The sequence below is a fragment of the Micromesistius poutassou genome, assembly GCF_964030765.1.
Source record: "Micromesistius poutassou genome assembly, chromosome: 6".
In the NCBI taxonomy this organism is placed as follows: Eukaryota; Metazoa; Chordata; class Actinopteri; order Gadiformes; family Gadidae; genus Micromesistius; species Micromesistius poutassou.
The window spans coordinates 10,486,424-10,504,091 of record NC_140276.1 but is presented as its reverse complement, the minus strand read 5'-3'; the positions used below and the strand labels follow the sequence as shown (position 1 = coordinate 10,504,091).

The window sequence follows — 17,668 nt, the reverse complement described above, 5'->3', positions numbered from 1 at the left end:
GTCAACGATGTTGTAAAATAACTACGATCTTTATTCATTCATTGCGCCGCGGCCGAACTGACGGGGGTATTCTCTGATATTATGAATCTTACAGACTGCGTCGGGTTCTCCGACTCTCTGGTACTTCCACAACAAGTAAAGACTCCTAGTCGGGTTTATCTCGCCCATGGGGAAAAGGAATTGGGGGAAATTAACTTTGGCTTTGACTCTCTGAAGTCCAGATTGAAATGCGACATGGAGGAGAAAGCGATGTTTCAGCAGACAGCTGTCAGTTCACTTCGGGTCCATATCATTTCTCCGACGCTCCATTCTTCCTATCGGTCGTATGCGGACTGCTCCGCCGGCAGAGCAGCCGGAGGAGTCGGCATACGACCGAGAAGTCGGAACAATGGAGCGTCTGAGAAATGATATGGACCTGAAGTGAACTGACAGCTGTCTGCTGAAACATCGCTTTCTCGAATGAGTTTGTTGTTGCTGGTGACGAGGTAAACCGGTGGCTCTATTACCACTAGTTGAAATGGGCACAGCGCCACCTATCGTACCGGGGCATGACACGCTTCGGCCAATGAATCGATTTACTCATCGCCATGTACACGCGGACAATTGCAGTTGTCCAATTGAGGAGCATAATCGAGCAAAGGCTTTAATCGAATTAAGCTGTGCATGTAAACGTACTGAGTGACAACATGCTCACGTGAGAGGATCTCACTCACTCACTCACTCTTTCACTCACCATAGCCTACCAACACTTAATGTATATAGTTACAGATCATCTTAGTCTTAGTTGTAGTTTTTTGTGAGGCAGCAACACCACACACACACACACACACACACACACACACACACACACACACACACACACACACACACACACACACACACACACAGTTATACTTCAGTTATAGTTTTATATATATTATTACAGCAACACACTCATACGTCAGGGTTATAAGGGTTAGGGGGGTTAGGGGGGTGAGGTCTAACACACACGCGATAAGGTCACCCAGTGACGTAATCAGAGGGTCCACGACCCAGGAGTCGGTCTGAGTCCTAAACCCCCAGGACCCAAGAGCCGGTCTGAGTCCTAACCCCGACACTCACCCAGGACTCCCGTCAGCAGAGCGGCGGCCACGTATACGCGCATGATCCCGGGTCCGGCCACGGACATGCGCATGTTCCGGCGCGGCGGGAAGAGGAGCTCAGCGCGAACTCATCTGAAGGTAATGAACCGAACCGCGCAGAACTCCGTGTGGACGGAGGTACGGGTCCGGTAAAGTCTCCGGAAAGAAACGTCCAAACCCGTTAAAAGCGTTGAAATAGGCGGGAACACGTTGAGACCGTTAGAATGCGTTAAAAACGGTTAAAATCCTTTTCTAATCCGGTTAAAACCGTTTGACACCTGACCGCTGCACCGGGCGCCGCTGCATGCCTGCTACTGAAGCCGAGGCGCCAATGAGGAGCGAGGTGTGTGTGTGTGTGTGTGTGTGTGTGTGTGTGTGTGTGTGTGTGTGTGTGTGTGTGTGTGTGTGTGTGTGTGTGTGTGTGTGTGTGTGTGTGAGATTTGTTGAAGTGGGGGGGTCCCACGATGTTATTATGTTTTGGAATCGAATCCTCATTGGTTGTAGAGATAACAGGCCCCGCCCACATCTCCCCTCTGCCAACACCAGCTTTGATGGACAGACATTGTGTGTGTGTGTGTGTGTGTGTGTGTGTGTGTGTGTGTTTGTGTATGTCAGCTCATTCAACATTCCACTGTGCCCCGAAAACAAGTCAGAAGCAAAGAATACATATAATGGACAATCAAGTCCCCACTCTCTCTCTCTCCCTCTCCCCTCTCTCTCCCTCTCTTGCTCTCTCTCTCTCCCCCCTCTCTCTCTCTCCCTCTACCCTCTCTCTCCCTCGCTTGCTCTCTCCCTCGCTATTACTCTCCCCCCCTCTCTCTCTATCCCTTTCTCTCTCTCCCCTCTCTCTCTCTCTCCCCCTCTCTCTCTTTCTCTCTCCCCCTCTCCTCTCTTTCTCACCTCTGTCTCTCTCTGTCTCTCCCTGTCTCTCTCCCTCTCCTCTATCCCCCCTCCCTTCCTTGGACAGTATCTGTACTACTGAATAATTAATGATTAATTAATTGTATGAAGCGCTTTTGAAGACATTGACAGAGCATTTCATAGCAAGTGAGAGTGTTTGGGATTATGACACCTTATCCACGACCAGTGAAGACCATCTCTCACCCCCCTTCTTTCTCTCTCCCCCCTTCTTTCTCTCTCTCTCGTTCTCTCTCCCCCCCTCTTGTTCTCTCTCTCGTTCTCTCTCTCCCCCCCTCTGGTCCGTGGGTCCATGCGGTCCATGGTCTCTGTAGATCTCAGTGTGCTGCTGTGTCCGTCAGGGCTCCAGCTCCACCTCATGCCCTTCCCTTCACACCTTTCCACACGTGTAGGGACCAGCCTGTCGCCTCGCTCTGTCTCCAGCCTCTGTATTCAGTCTCTGTCTTCAGCCTCGCTCTGTCTCCACCCTCGCTCTGTCTTCAGCCTCTGTCTCCAGCCTCGCTCTGTCTCCAGCCTCTGTCTCCAGCCTTGCTGTCTCCAGCCTCGCTCTGTCTTCAACCTCTGTCTCCAGCCTCGCTCTGTCTCCAGCCTCACTCTGTCTTCAGCCTCTGTCTCCAGCCTCCCTCTGTCTCCAGCCTTGTTCTGTCTCCAGCCTCACTCTGTCTCCAGCCTCGCTCTGTCTCCAGCCTGTCTCCAGCCTCGCTGTCTTCAGCCTCTGTCTCCAGCCTCGCTCTGTCTTCAGCCTCGCTCTGTCTTCAGCCTCGCTCTGTCTCCAGCCTCTGTCTTCAGCCTCTGTCTCCAGCCTCACTCTGTCTCCAGCCTCGCTCTGTCTCCAGCCTCTGTCTTCAGCCTCTGTCTCCAGCCTCTGTCTCCAGCCTCGCTCTGTCTCCAGCCTCTGTCTTCAGTCTCTGTCTCCAGCCTCGCTCTGTCTCCAGCCTCGCTCTGTCTCCAGCCTCTGTCTCCAGCCTCGCTCTGTCTCCAGCCTCAATTGTTCTCAAAAGGATCAATTAGCTTTTGCCCAACCGATCGATCAGCGACCCAAACACATTACTGATGTGTTTGGTGTGTGTATGTGTGTGTGTGTGCGTGCGTGCGTGTATGTGTGTGTTTGTGTGTGTTTGTATATGTCAGCTCATTCAACATTCCACTGTGCCCCGAAAACAAGTCAGAAGCAAAGAATAAATATAACGGACAATCAAGTCCCCTCTCTCTCTCTCTCTCTGTCTCTCCCCTCTTTCTCTGTCTCTCTCTCCCTCTCTCCCACCCCTCTCTCTCTCCCTCTCCCCCCTCTCCTCTCTTTCTCACCTCTCTGTCTCCCTCTGTCTCTCTCCCTCTCCTCTATCCCCCCCCTCCCTTTCTTGGACAGTGTCTGTACTATTGAATAATTAATGATTAATTAATTGTAGAAAGCGCTTTTGAAGACATTGACAACATTTCATAGCGAGTGAGAGTGAGTGTTTGGGATTATGACACCTTATCCACGACCAGTGAAGACCATCTCTCACCCCCCTTCTTTCTCTCCCCCCCCCTTCTTTCTCTCTCGTTCTCTCTCCCCCCCTCTTGTTCTCTCTCTCGTTCTCTCTCTCTCCCCCCCTCTGGTCTGTGGGTCCATGCGGTCCATGGTCTCTGTAGATCTCAGTGTGCTGCTGTGTCTGTCAGGGCTTCAGCTCCACCTCACGCCCTCCCCTTCACATCTTTCCACACGTGTAGGGATCAGCCTCTGTCTCCAGCCTCCCTCTGTCTCCAGCCTCCCTCTGTCTTCAGCCTTGCTCTGTCTCCAGCCTCGCTCTGTCTCCAGCCTCTGTCTCCAGCCTCCCTCTGTCTTCAGCCTCGCTCTGTCTCCAGCCTCGCTCTGTCTTCAGCCTCGTTCTGTCTCCAGCCTCGCTCTGTCTCCAGCCTCTGTCTTCAGCCTCTGTCTCCAGCCTTGCTCTGTCTCCAGCCTCTTTCTCCAGCCTCTGTCTCCAGCCTCGCTCTGTCTCCAGCCTCTGTCTCCAGCCTCTGTCTCAAGCCTTGCTCTGTCTTCAGCCTCTGTCTTCAGTCTCGTTCTGTCTCCAGCCTCGCTCTGTCTCCAGCCTGTCTTTAGCCTCTGTCTCCAGCCTCGCTCTGTCTTCAGCCTCATTCTGTCTCCAGCCTTGCTCTGTCTCCAGCCTCTGTCTTCAGCCTCTGTCTCCAGCCTCACTCTGTCTCCAGCCTCTGTCTCCAGCCTCGCTGTCTCCAGCCTCTTTCTCCAGCCTCTGTCTCCAGCCTCGCTCTGTCTCCAGCCTCTGTCTCCAGCCTCGCTCTGTCTCCAGCCTCTGTCTCCAGCCTCTGTCTTCAGCCTCTTTCTCCAGCCTCGCTCTGTCTCCAGCCTCTGTCTCCAGCCTCGCTCTGTCTCCAGCCTCAATTGGTCTCAAAAGGATCAATTTGCTTTTGCCCAACCGGTCGATCAGCGACCCACACACATTACTGATTATTGAGGAGCCAATCAGGTCATCCATAACACATCCATAGGCGTAGATTTCGGGGGGGACACAAGGGACGTGTTCCCCCCGATATTTAGAAAAGGTAGATTGTCCCCCTCAAAAAAATCTAGATATTTTTTTAAAAGGTTGAAAAAAGAGCTCAAAACATTTATATATCCTTCTGACCTGTAAATACGTTTCCCAATCATTCCAGACACCCCTATAGTGGACCATACCATCTTAACCCTGCCGCACAGTCACATGCACGTGCGCAGGCACATTACTCTCACTTACGCTTGGTTGATGGATCAGGTCAGGTCAGGTTAGGAGTCGTGGTCTTTATACAGTCTATGGTTGCGGGCGCAGACAGTGACAAGAGCAACAGGTTGGTGTCTGCATTAGTGTCCCATTAACTGTATAGAGGTGACACCACAAAAGTATACGAGTTAATGCCCGACGAGGTGTCCAATTATCATTAATGATTGGACGACGTGGAGGCGAGAACTGTCACTAAGTAACATAGTAAAGAAATTTCCGCCATAAATTAATTTAGAAAAGGCACAAATTGTTGAATAAAAATTCACCAGAATGCAGGAAATGTTTGACGCCCAAAATTCTCTGGGGGGGAACCCCCAGACCCCCGCTGAAAATGAGTCCCCCCCCAATGTTGAATCCAAACCTACGCCCTTGAACACATACATAACACTCCGCCCAAGAAAGCAGCCGATGAGGTCATCTTAACCCCCACCACTACAGTGTGGTACCAGATGGAGAACCACCACCCTGTAGAACAGGACCACGAGACGGCCCAGACAGTCCCCACAGTCTTTTGAACCATCAGACTGGTCTGCAGACATAGTAGGGAGGGAGCTGGTCCCAGTGACGAGCAGCTGACCTTAATACGGCTCTCTGCTGGCCTCCCAGGGGGTCTTCACCAAACAGGAGTCCATTTGAATATTTCATCTCAGGGTAGTCGGGAGCCCCATGTCCCCACAGCATCTGGAGCTCATTAAGTCCACTGCAAGGCCTCATCAATGAGAGGAGGAGCGCTACTCTGTGCTCAGAGTTTCAGAGTGACACGCCTCCGTCACATCACACAGCGCAGGTTGAGCTTTAGCCCTGAGACGGACAAAGCTGTAGTACAGAGCTCCACTCCATAGATTGGCAATTCATTGAATTCCAAGGATGAGCCTTCAGTGGTTTGTATTCATAGCCTGTGAGGCTGATGCTCTTACAGCCCCAACTCCTTGGGAGTGCTTTGGCTTGATCCATCCATCTCCAGAACAAGAGCACAAAGCTGCCAACTTTCACGGTTTCACCGTGTGAAACATGTTTTTGCCTGCTTACACACGCGCACACGCCTTCTCACGGCAAAAAAAGAAAAAAAAACACGTCCATCCACCCGTCCACCCCCCCCCCCCCGTCAACAATCCCGATCCCCCCCCCCAAACAGTCTCGATCGCCCCCCCCCCACAGTCAACATTTACACCCGCGGACCCTGCTATAAGGTATGCATTACAAGATTCTACAGAATCTCACGCCAGCGAAAACCCAAAAGTTGGCAGCCCTGAGAGCATAGCTGCTACCTACAAGTACACTTCTACCAGCAGGAAGAAGTGTGCTGGAAGAAGTGTACTTCTGTGCTGGTAGAAGTGTACTAGTAAAAGTGTACTTTTAGGGTTCCTGTGTGCTTGTAGAAGTGTACTTGTAGGGTTCCTGTGCATGGTAGAAGTGTACTTGTAGGGTTCCTGTGTGCTTGTAGAAGTGTGCTTGTAGGGTTCCTGTGCGTGGTAGAAGTGTACTTGTAGGGTTCCTGTGTTCTTGTAGAAGTGTGCTTGTAGGGTTCCTGTGTGCTGGTAGAAGTGTACTTGTAGGGTTCCTGTGTGCTGGTAGAAGTGTACTTGTAGGGTTCCTGTGTGTGGTAGAAGTGTACTTGTAGGGTTCTTGTGTGTGGCGGCCCCTCAGGAAGATATTGAATGTTTTAACCTTAAGAAATGTCAACTTCCAGTTCCAATTATTTGTGTCCCCGGCTCTGGAGAAACCATTTTAAATGATGAAACAAAAAAGAAAAACGTTTTCACTGAGTGGTTAAGCCAGAAAACCTTCCTACAAAAGCTTATGACTTTTAAAGGTCCAGCAACCTTGAATCCATGATGTATTACACACAGTGTAATAATGGGGGGGGGGCACATGGAGGACATGAATGAGAAGGGCTTTCCCCTTCCTCCTCCTCCCTCACCTGCTCTGAAATGGCCTTTCATAGCCTCTCTCTCTGAGTGAGTGAGTGAGTGAGTATGTGAGCGTGAGTGTTTGGGGTTATGACACCATATACAATAGCAGTGAAGACCATCTCACCCCCCTTCTCTCTCTCTCTCTTTTGGTCTTTTGCGCGCTCTCGCTCTCTCTCTCTCTCTCTCTCTCTCTCTCTCTCTCTCTCGTAGTGTATAGTGTATGGTGTTGTATGTTGTATGCTGTATGTTGTTGTATGGTGTATGTTGTATGGGGTTAGATGTATGGGGTTAGTGTACTTTAAGTATGATTTATTTGTAGTGATTCATTAACATAGTTTTACTCTATGTGTGGCCCATGAACCCTCAGTGGTTTTCCTTTTATGGCCCACTTGATAAGGAGGTTGAATAGCCCTGGTGTATGTTGTATGGGATTATATGTTGTATGTTGTATGGGGTTATATGTTGTATCTTGTATGTTGTATGTTGTGTGTTGTGTGGTGTATGTTGTGTGTTGGTGTATTTTGTATCTGGTCTTTTTGGACGTTTGGAAAATATGGAATTGAGTTTGTAATTTATAGTGCTGTCAGTTAAACGCGTTATTAACAGCGTTAACGTAAACCCATTTTAACTGCGTTAATTTTTTTAACGCAAGATTTTTTATTTTATTTATTTATTATTATTCGTTTTATATATATATATATATATATATATTTTTTATTATTATTTTATTGATGGACAGTGTTACATTGTCTGAGAGATGATTTGAAGTGTGAATGACTGCTCCAAGTGAGAATGTTAGTGTGAAATTGAACATTACAGTATACGGCAATGTTGTTTACAATAAAAAAAAACATTTGCACAAAGCAAGCCGATCCGCTTTTCCATGTTAAGAGCATTAAAATTAGAAAAAATAATGGGACAAAAATAATCAAGGGATTTTTAAAATAGATTTTAAAAATGTGCGATTAATCGCGAGTTAACTATGACATTAATCTATTAATCGCGATTAAATATTTTAATCATTTGACAGCACTAGTCATTTAGTTTAGTGTAGTTCTGTATTTTTTTCTTCATATTTACATATTTATTTCATATTCATATTGATTATTATATATCATTATATTCTGTAGTTTATGAGAACTTGAGATTCTGTTGGTTTGTAACCTACCTCACAGTCAGGACAAATTGTTAATTTTGATCGAACCACTGTTTTCTATGACAGTTTCTGGTCACCCCTGTCTTTAGTTATTCCTTTGTAGGTTATATTTTCAGGGACAATTCAAAATCGCTTTCCAGGGATTGTGTGTGCGTGCGTGTGTATGTGTGTGTGGTAAACCTCTGTGTCTCATTTCACTCAATCAGCTTCAAGGGTCTGACCCCTTGTCGCCATGGCAACCAAACACTCAAAAGAATATTCTGAATATTAGAATGACTTGATATTCTTGAGATAATTGAGAATATTGATTACTTTATTAGAAAACACCCATGAAATTATTAATAAGAACTACAAATTAAAAGACAGCAAATGATAAAATGATCAGAACTGCAAATTATGAATCTACCCAATTATCTGTAGTATATATACAATCATTTAAAGTAAATATCCAGTTATATATAGTATATATCAAAATCTTCATAATTTAAACATCCAAATATCTATAGTTTCCAATTATTTATAATGTAAACATCCAATCATCTATAGTATATATCCAATTATTTATCATGTATATACCGAATTATCTCTAAAGTATATATTAAATATTTTATAGAAGAATACAGAAAAGTAATACTTTATCCTAACTGCTAAAAATCAATGATAAATTAAAAGGAAAGAAATGGAAATTTGTTTGAGAAGGTTGATGAAGAGTAAGATATTGACTTTATGTGTGTGTGTGTGTGTGTGTGCCTTTGTGTGTGTGTGCCTTTGTGTGTGTGTGTGTGTGTGTGTTACGTGAGTTCAGGGTGGCTGGATTTATCTCCAATTATTATTCAAAATAAAATCCCATTTCTTCCAACATGTGGAAGAGAAAACCTCTGAAAACGGCTTCAACGCCGTCTCCAGCATGAGTACAAGTTCAGGTTCATGGGGTACACATTGATTAAAGATGGTTAACATGCTGCTATGGATCTTCTCTGTAGATATACCCCGAGGGGAGGAGGTCTGAGAGGAGCAGGTACCAGGTGTTCCAGCGTGATAATAATGATGAACGGTCCAGACGGGCTGAGGCCTCAGAGTCTGTCAGAGACGCTTATATCTGGCCATCAAGATCTTAACGATTCCTGATCAAGATTGATCAGAATTGATTCAAACCCTGACGGTGAACAAACTGGTCCCCAAATAAACAAGGAGCAACAACCATCTGTTTCTGTTTCACTGAACACATTCTCACCCTGAAGACCCAGAACCAGAAGAAGCCAGGCTTTGGTTTGAACGGGACGTCGTCTGTGGAGACATGGAGAGCTCCTCTAGAGGATATTATGGGATGTGAGGGCACAACCAAACTCTGATCCAATATTCCATCATTCTTACATACATGGTTCCTCACCGTCACAGAAGTCAGACACAATGTGATAGCATTTCCAACACTACACTAAAACAAGCTTTTCCTCGTTTGGTTTGGATAACGTAATGAACTGGTCGGGTTCCAAGAGTTCATCTCTTCAAACATCGCCTCAGACTATCCCTTTGATGGCGGAGGAATTCTCCCTTTCATCTTAGAGGAATGAGGATCTCAAGCAGGTACTGTATGTTTGGGTATTTTCGGCGGGTATGCAAATGGTATCAATCGTCCTCCAGCCTGGGGCTACTACCTTCCTCCCAGCGTTTGAACAGTGTCCCGGTGGTTTGGGTCGTGTCCCCGCGGCGGCCATGATGTGTACAGGGTGAGGGTCCATTCACTGGTCTCCCAGTCTGACCCCAATGTTTGTGTTTCTCTGATCCATGGATGTTGTTGGTAAGGAGCGACTACAGAGTCATGATGGTCTCGGCTAAGTGAGTCCTCCCAGATCACCAGTGGCGGAGCCACGTGGTGGTCAGGGGTGGCCGTGGCCAACCTGACTGGCCACCCCAGGTGCCACTCCTAGTCAGTTCACCGTATGTTCTGATGAAAGCGTGATCGCCCCCCCCCCCCGTCGACAATCGCGTTCGTCTCCCCCCCCCCCCCCCCCGTTGACAATCGCGGTCGTACCCCCCCCCCCCCAACAATTTCATATGGACCCCCCTATAAAGCCTCGGCCACCCTCGTGCCACCCCTTGAAAAAAAGTCTGGCTCCGCCACTGCAGATCACCGCCATTAAGCCCATCAATCTCCTGTCAACAAGGGTCCGAAAAGAAAGACTTTTTCATCACACTTTCTTTCCATATACTACAGTATATATACATATATATATATATATATATATATATATATATACAGTATATATATACATACATACATACATACATAAATATTGTTTATACATATATATATATGTGCTGTCAGTTAAACACGTTATTAACGGCGTTAACACAAACCCATTTTAACGGGCGTGTAACCCATATGGAATATAGGGCTACTAAACCCTTTATTATTTAAAGATGCAATTGCATGAGTTCTCCAGTATGGAGCGCTCAACATAATTCCAGTAACAGGAAGGCAGGTATTAAGCACAACAGAGAATCTCCCGGTATAAAACGCCATAAATTAATATTACCACCTTGACTAATTCAGTCATAAATATTTCCATGGTATTAATAAGGTGTTGTTTTATTAGGACCTGAATATTGAAAATACAAGATAACTACCATGAATTATATTGTTCACTTGAATCTCCGGTGAGTGTTGCACATGCCAATGCTAATGTGAGAGTGGGGCGCGGGTGTGACGTCAGTGAGGGGCGACATTGATTGTCTTCAGAGTCCGCAGGTTTTTGAATGAGATGGAATAAACGGAGTGTGTTGCTCAGCTCCAAAGAGTATTATGTTCGTGAGTTTTTGTCTGCAGAAAAGAGTGACTTTAGAAGCCCTGTCTCCTCGGACGCTATTGTTGCTTAGTACTAAAGAGAACAAAATACTATAAATGCTGTTTGAGTTCAGATACCTTTTTATTTATGCTTTTGTATTCATGGTGTCATTTTAAAATGTGTTTAATGAATCGCTAATGCGATCGCTAATTGTTAGCTACATGCTAAGCGCTAGCTGCTAATCGTTCATACCAGGCTAATTGTATGCTAATGCTAGCGAAGGTCAATCACTATGCTAAGGACGCATCTTAGTAGAGCAGCACAGACATGATGATGAAACCTTAAAGGAGCAATGTGCTTATTTTGATGTTACTGATGGACATTGTTTTGCATACTTAACTATGGAAGCCCATTCCCGCCAGTAAAAAAAAAAAAGATGAAAACTCTTCTTTGATAAAAAATAAAATCCCCATTGTAAGTCATAATTATGAGATAAAAAGTCATAATAATGAGATAAAAAGTCGAAATTATGAGATAAAAAGTCATAATTATGAGATAAAAAGTCGAAATTATGAGATAAAAAGTCGAAATTATGAGATAACAAGTCATAATTATGAGATAAAAAGTCATAATAATGAGATAAAAAAGTCGAAATTATGAGATAAAAAGTCATAATAATGAGATAAAAAGTCGAAATTATGAGATAAAATGTCATAATAATGAGATAAAAAGTAAAGTGTACATGTGCTCCAGTAGCACTGTTTTCAAAGGTCCCTTCATTGTCACCATCATCGCTGGCATCCCCAACCATGCTTAAATTAACTAAACAAATGAGATCTCTGTTCGTGTAGCTTTGACTACACGAACAGAGATCTAATTGTTTAGTTGTAACGGTGTGCTTATTGAAAGACTTTAACAAAAGTAACCATAGCTGTAATTCTTAAAGGTCCCATGACATGCTATTTTATGGATGCTTTAATATAGGTGTTAGTGGGCCCCTAATACAGTACTTGAAGACGTTCAAGAAATTCTGCCTTGGTGCAGAATTACAGCCACTATGAGCCAGTCCCACAATGAGCTCTCCACAAATGTGCCATTTTTAGAGGTGGGTCAAGGTAGGGGGGGGGGGTGTGAGCAGCTTGTGGCCACGGTACCATGCGCTAGTGTTTACAGTGGAACACTGAACACTCTGGGTGCTCCGGCGGGAGTCCTGGAGCTCTATATCTAAATAATATCATATTATATTTAGATATCTATATAATATAATATATATTATCATGGTCAAAAGCTGTTTGAGCCTCCGGATGATATTATGAATCTCAAACAACTGCGTCGGGTTCTCAAACGCCTCTGGTTCATCCACTTCCACGTCAATATTAAGTACAACTGCGAAATGGAGGAGAAAGGGATTGTTGCCCGCGATTGTTGCCCGGGGTTGTCTGCGTCGGGTTGGTTGAGAAGGAATCGGGAACCGCGACATGGAGGAGAAAAGGATTGTTGCCCAGGATTGTCTGTCAGAGCCCCGCTAAACGCTGCCCGTTGCCCGGGGTTGTCTCCTGCTGGAGCCCCAAATGGGAGCTTTATGCAAGCTTGCGTTATTGTGTTGCGTGTTATGCGCCATAACACCAACAGCAGAATGGTTATCCAAATAACAAAGAACACTTGGTAACCTGGTCCCGTATGACGTCATACGGGACCGGAAGCCAAATCAAAGCGTTTCAGCTATCCTTTTTTCAAAGATGGAGCAAGATACCTACTTCTCGGTTTACACCTAACGCAATTGGGGACCATAGGGAGGCTAGGGGAACTCAACTTGTTGTTGAGTTGAGTTCCCCTGAGTAGAAAACCTCATAAAGTGAAATTTTCATGCCATGGGACCTTTAACTTATTCAGGATTGCTTTTGCATGGTTCGGGATGCCAGCGATGATGGTGATGCACTTTTTATCTCATAACCATGACTTTTTATCTCATTATTATGACTTTTTTTATCTCATAATTTCGACTTTTTATCTCATAATTATGACTTTTTATCTCATAATTTCGACTTTTTATCTCATAATTATGACTTACAATGGGGATTTTATTTTTTTTATCAAGGAAGAGTTTTCATCTTTTTTTTTTTTTTACTGGCGGGAATGGGCTTCCATATTAACCCACTTTAAGGGTTATTGAATTCATTTTGTTGACTGTAGTGCACTTGTTAAATAAGTTTAAGAATAATTTCATTCATTTTAATGGTTAAAACATACATATGTATAAAAATAGTTTAAATTACAAATGTTGAGTAAGAAACATTGTTTAAAAAGATAAGTAATTAATTGTTTGATTAAATACTGTGACATATTGTAATTCAAGATTAGTATTTCATGCTTTGTGGTTTAAATACTAATTGTTCTGATAGGTGACAATTCATTTCATTATATTTATAAATATAACCTTGGTTTTTGGTTATACATTGTAATATAGATGAGTAAAATCCCATGTTTGATACAGAATAGTACCAGATAACTTACAATTCTGCACTATTTGTGCAGGTTGTTTTTTTTGTTTGATCCAAGGAAGATTGAATCTATGATGGCGAGCTTTGCCCAATAGAACTGTGGATGGTTCGGATACGGCGTGGCCAGCCGTGAACACCGCCATAGACGATTGTGAAGATCCATTCATTACAGATAAGACAACAAATAGATACACACTAACCTACCCGGGTAGTAGTAAGAGAAACTGAAACACACATATCCGGATATCCCCCCCTGAACTAGACATTCCTTGACCGAATAACTCCTTTCCCAAGGAGTACTGTAGCTGGGGAATCCAGCTACAAAGGACTTATTCTTTTGATTTTGTTTGTTATTTTCTAAAGCTTTATTTTGTATCAAATGTCAATGTTTTATGATGAAAGGCATTAAAATTGCTAATCTATCGAGTCTACCAACTCCCTTCATGTGTCATTAGTGTTTAACTTCTTAAGAACCTGGACTGATGCTAGCATCCTATCTGCCCCTTCCATCTAAGACCACGGGTGCTACAGGCGTAAAAATTAAAATTATCGCAAGATTAGCATTATTTGTCTATTTAATTTTTTTTGAGTTCATTTTTTTTAATATACGTATATGAACATTCTCTCCAAGGTCTGCCGCAACATTAAGATAAGCATCATTGTGTTTTTTGCTCTGTAATAAGATTCAAGAGTAATCTTGGATCTTGCCGTGGGTCATTATCATCACAAACCTTTAAAGTCATTGTAGATTTGCTTTATCTACCAAAGTGAATTCACATTAAATAACCCCACAAACTATACTCACTTTGTTTCATTTTGTTTTATTAGTGCTGTCAGTGCTGTCTCCCATTAATATTCAGAGATCTTTCATGTTCTTAGGAAAAGTGATGGATAGCTGTCTGACAGAGATAGAATTCAGAAGCTCACGATAGCGCTCTTAAACTTTTAAACTGGAAGGAGATATGCTGATGAGGTTTTAGCTCACATGGTGTCCATTCAGTCTGAGACTACTGGGGTGTTAGAAAGTTTTCTTCAAAAGTCACTGGTCATTGGTTAACCAGATCTCATCTCTTGCCTCTCATCCCCTCTCCTCTCTCCTCTCCTCCCCTCGCCTCTCTCCTCTCCTCCCCTCCCCTCTGCTCTCCTCTCGACTCGTATTAGAACCAGTTCCGTTAACCCGCTTCAAAAACAGTTTAATTCCCACTGAAATCAATACCCTGAACTCCAGTCGCTGAGGATTATGCATGGCCCCTTAAGTATTATAAAATGTGTCTGTCTGAATGTATTTATGTTATATGTTTTATGTTTAAATGTAATGTTGGAACCTGTACCAATGAGCTGTACTGTGACCAAATTCCACCAGCCTGGCTGTGTGGTCATTAATAAAATTATTATTTTACCTCGGCATGCTTCACACACCGACGTAGAACAGTCCCGGACTACTATACATAAATTAAAAAAAATAGATACGGTATAATATAAAAGCAATATCCTCTCCTCTCTCATCCTCTTTTACTCTAACCCTCCACCTCCTCTGGAGGATAGAATTAAATACTATTCTCACACTAATACTAGTCATACTAATGTATTAATACTATCCTCACACAAATACTAACATATTAAATACTATCCTCACACTAATACTAGTCATACTAACGTATTAAATACTATCCTCACACTAATACTAGTCATACTAACGTATTAAATACTATCCTCACACTAATACTAGTCATACTAACGTATTAAATACTATCCTCACACTAATACTAGTCGTACTAATGTATTAATACTATCCAGGGACGTCGTTAGGTTACGTCGTTATTTAGGGGGCGCTAAGCCCTCCCAAGATTTTCAAAAGCCCCCCGTACAAAAATATAATTTTTTTTTGTTTTTTTGTCAAGGATATCGTAACATGCCTGTACTTAACATAATAAGCTAAGCCCCCCCAGCCTCTTAATCCTAGTGACGTCCCCGATACTATCCTCACATGAATACTAATGTATTAAATACTATCCGCACACTAATACTAATATATTAATATCCTCACACTAATACCAGTCATACTAACCTGTTCTGTGAAGGTGGGGCCGACACAATGTTGGTGAGGGAGCCACTGGCCAGGCGTTGCCGTGGAGATAATGGATTGTTGAAGTATGTTGCTTCAAACAGACGAGCTCCTTCAGAGTTAGCCAGCTGGGCGTCACTAATCCTTACCTTCACCTTCTCCCACACATCTAAACTCCGCCGAAATTCCCCTCCACCTCAATCTCCATCTCAATCTCCAGCTCCAGCTCTCCTCAACCTTTCTCCACCTGCTCATCCATCTCTACTTACATTATTCATATATTTAAATCGAGATTCCACCCTCACAGGTCCGGGACTAATGACCTGGAGATGGGAACAATGCAACGTGCAGTTCAAACATAGGTCAGAGTAACCATGGTGATCATCCAAAGCACATGGAATGTTGCAACATGAATGGTTATCCCGTGTCTGGACTCTTTGTACAGCACAGAGGCATGCTGGGTAATACCAGACCTCCATCTGGACCCAAGGGGATTAAGAGTATCTGGACCAGGGGGACCAGAGACCAGAGCCCAGGGGGACCAGAGACCTGGGGGATCAGAGACCAGAAACCAGAGACTTGGAGGACTAGAGACCTGGCGGACCAGACCCCGGGGGGACCTGAAGGGAGTGATTCAGTCCCATGGGATTAGTGGGGACAGGTGGAGACATGCTCTGATGACATGATTTGGCTTTTGCTATCAAAAATTCTTCAAATAAATCTTCTGTCTGACTGAAGCCTTGCTCAGGATTCCAGAAATATTCACCCCATCTGGTGAAAGTTTAAAGACATATGGTTCTGTAGTGTCTTGAAATACCGATATATACACGTATATGTAGGCCTTCACCACTTTATAAATAAGTCCTTTAGTTTGGGTAGTGAAAACGGTAGGAGATGCCCTAATGCACAAGGAGTTCATCCTCCCAGCCCTCCTCCGTGGGAGTCTAAATCCCAACACACACCGGCGCCAAAGCATCGCGTCAAAAAGAAAGCTCCCATTATTTCCGACGTACGAGCTGGCGCGCGTCTAGCCGCCAGTGTTGGCCAGTACGTCTGAAATAATGGGAGCGTTTTCTGCTTGACGCGCCGCTGGTGTGTGTTGGGCTTCAAGGTGGTCAGATGAGAAGCACTGTTGTCATGCAGTGGCTGATCACTATGGATACAAGGTTGGCATGGAAACATCCACAAACACCTGTGTGTGCGAAGTGACGATGTGATGCTCACTAGAGTAAGACAGCTCATGTGTCATTTCATTGAATCGTTAGAACCTTCTAGGAAGACGAAGATGCAACTCCAGTTCCAGAAAGATCTCTGCTGGACGGGCTGGGGAGCTCCAGCCCAGCTGAGGCCTAAAGGCCACGTTACAACACCACCGCCTTACAACATCTCATACTCTTTGTTATATCTAACCCATTACATATTTACATATCTAATAACGGTCCTGTGTTATTTTAGGACCAGGTGGAACAACAGATCAGATGGAACAGGTAGTGGTCAGGTAGAGGTAGCGATACAGGTTGGATATATGTGAAGTACAGCTAGAGGTCAGAGGTAGAGGTCAGGTACAGGTAGAGATCAGGTAGAGCTAGAGGTCAGTCAGAGGTAGAGGTAGAGGTCAGGTACAGGTAGAGGTCAGGTAGAGGACCTTTTAAACCTGAGGTTCCCAGCATGCAGGGGGAGGACCAGAGAATAATGAACTAGTTCCAGAACTGGTCGCCTGAGGAACCTCCACAGACTGAAGCTAATGATGAGGAATACAACACAGTCTTCAGCTCCCATTACCTCCCACCCAGCCCCAAGAGATTGAATCTGACACAACAAAACACTCCCTACACTCCCTTCATTATTAAAAAGGCAGACAGAATGATGAATTAGTCGCAGGATTTGGTTCCAAAGTAAACCAAACTCTGAGACAGAAATTAATCTCAGTAGGAAACACTGCGGACCGTCTCAATATCTGGCATCATGGAGGCCTTCAGGTTTATGAAGCAAAGCGTTGACTGTGAGGATGAGGAGGAGAAGGAGCAAGACGTTGTCTTTAAGACACAGGAACACCATCGTATAGGGGAGACCAGTTTAAACTCCTCACTCTTAACCCTCCCACACAGCCTCTCTCCACCAGGGCTTCAGGTCTTACCCAGAGCTCCAGCTCCCTGGGGGTTCAAGAGGACGCCCGGCTTTATACTGAGTCCGACTGTGTGTACTGTAGCCTTTCATCAGAGTCGTGGGAGCTGTGGTGGATGATGAAAACACGAGCCAGGCTAATGTACAAACAAACAATACTTTAATAACAACAAACCATCCCCTGCGATCAGTGTTTGACAGCCAGGTGAGGACGGCCCAATACGGCCTTCATCTACAGACAACAGGCCTCGTCACAGGCAGAGCAGCCAGCAGGTTAGCAACAGTCGCCCAGCCGGTTAGCAACAGTCACCCAGCTGGTTAGCAA

The 17,668-nt window shown here is 44.6% G+C and overlaps 1 protein-coding gene across 1 annotated transcript in view; it reads right to left on the bottom strand.

The window, feature by feature from the left end:
* Positions 1-1,174, bottom strand: part of rxfp1 (relaxin family peptide receptor 1) — a gene marked incomplete at both ends in the record, with an annotated part of 58,061 nt that extends 56,887 nt beyond the window's left edge. Inside the window, one exon of the mRNA XM_084469165.1 lies at positions 1,102-1,174. Within this exon, the coding sequence (XP_084325291.1) occupies positions 1,102-1,174 (73 nt within the window). The remainder of the gene's footprint in view (positions 1-1,101) is intronic.
* Positions 1,175-17,668: the final 16,494 nt, after the last annotated feature.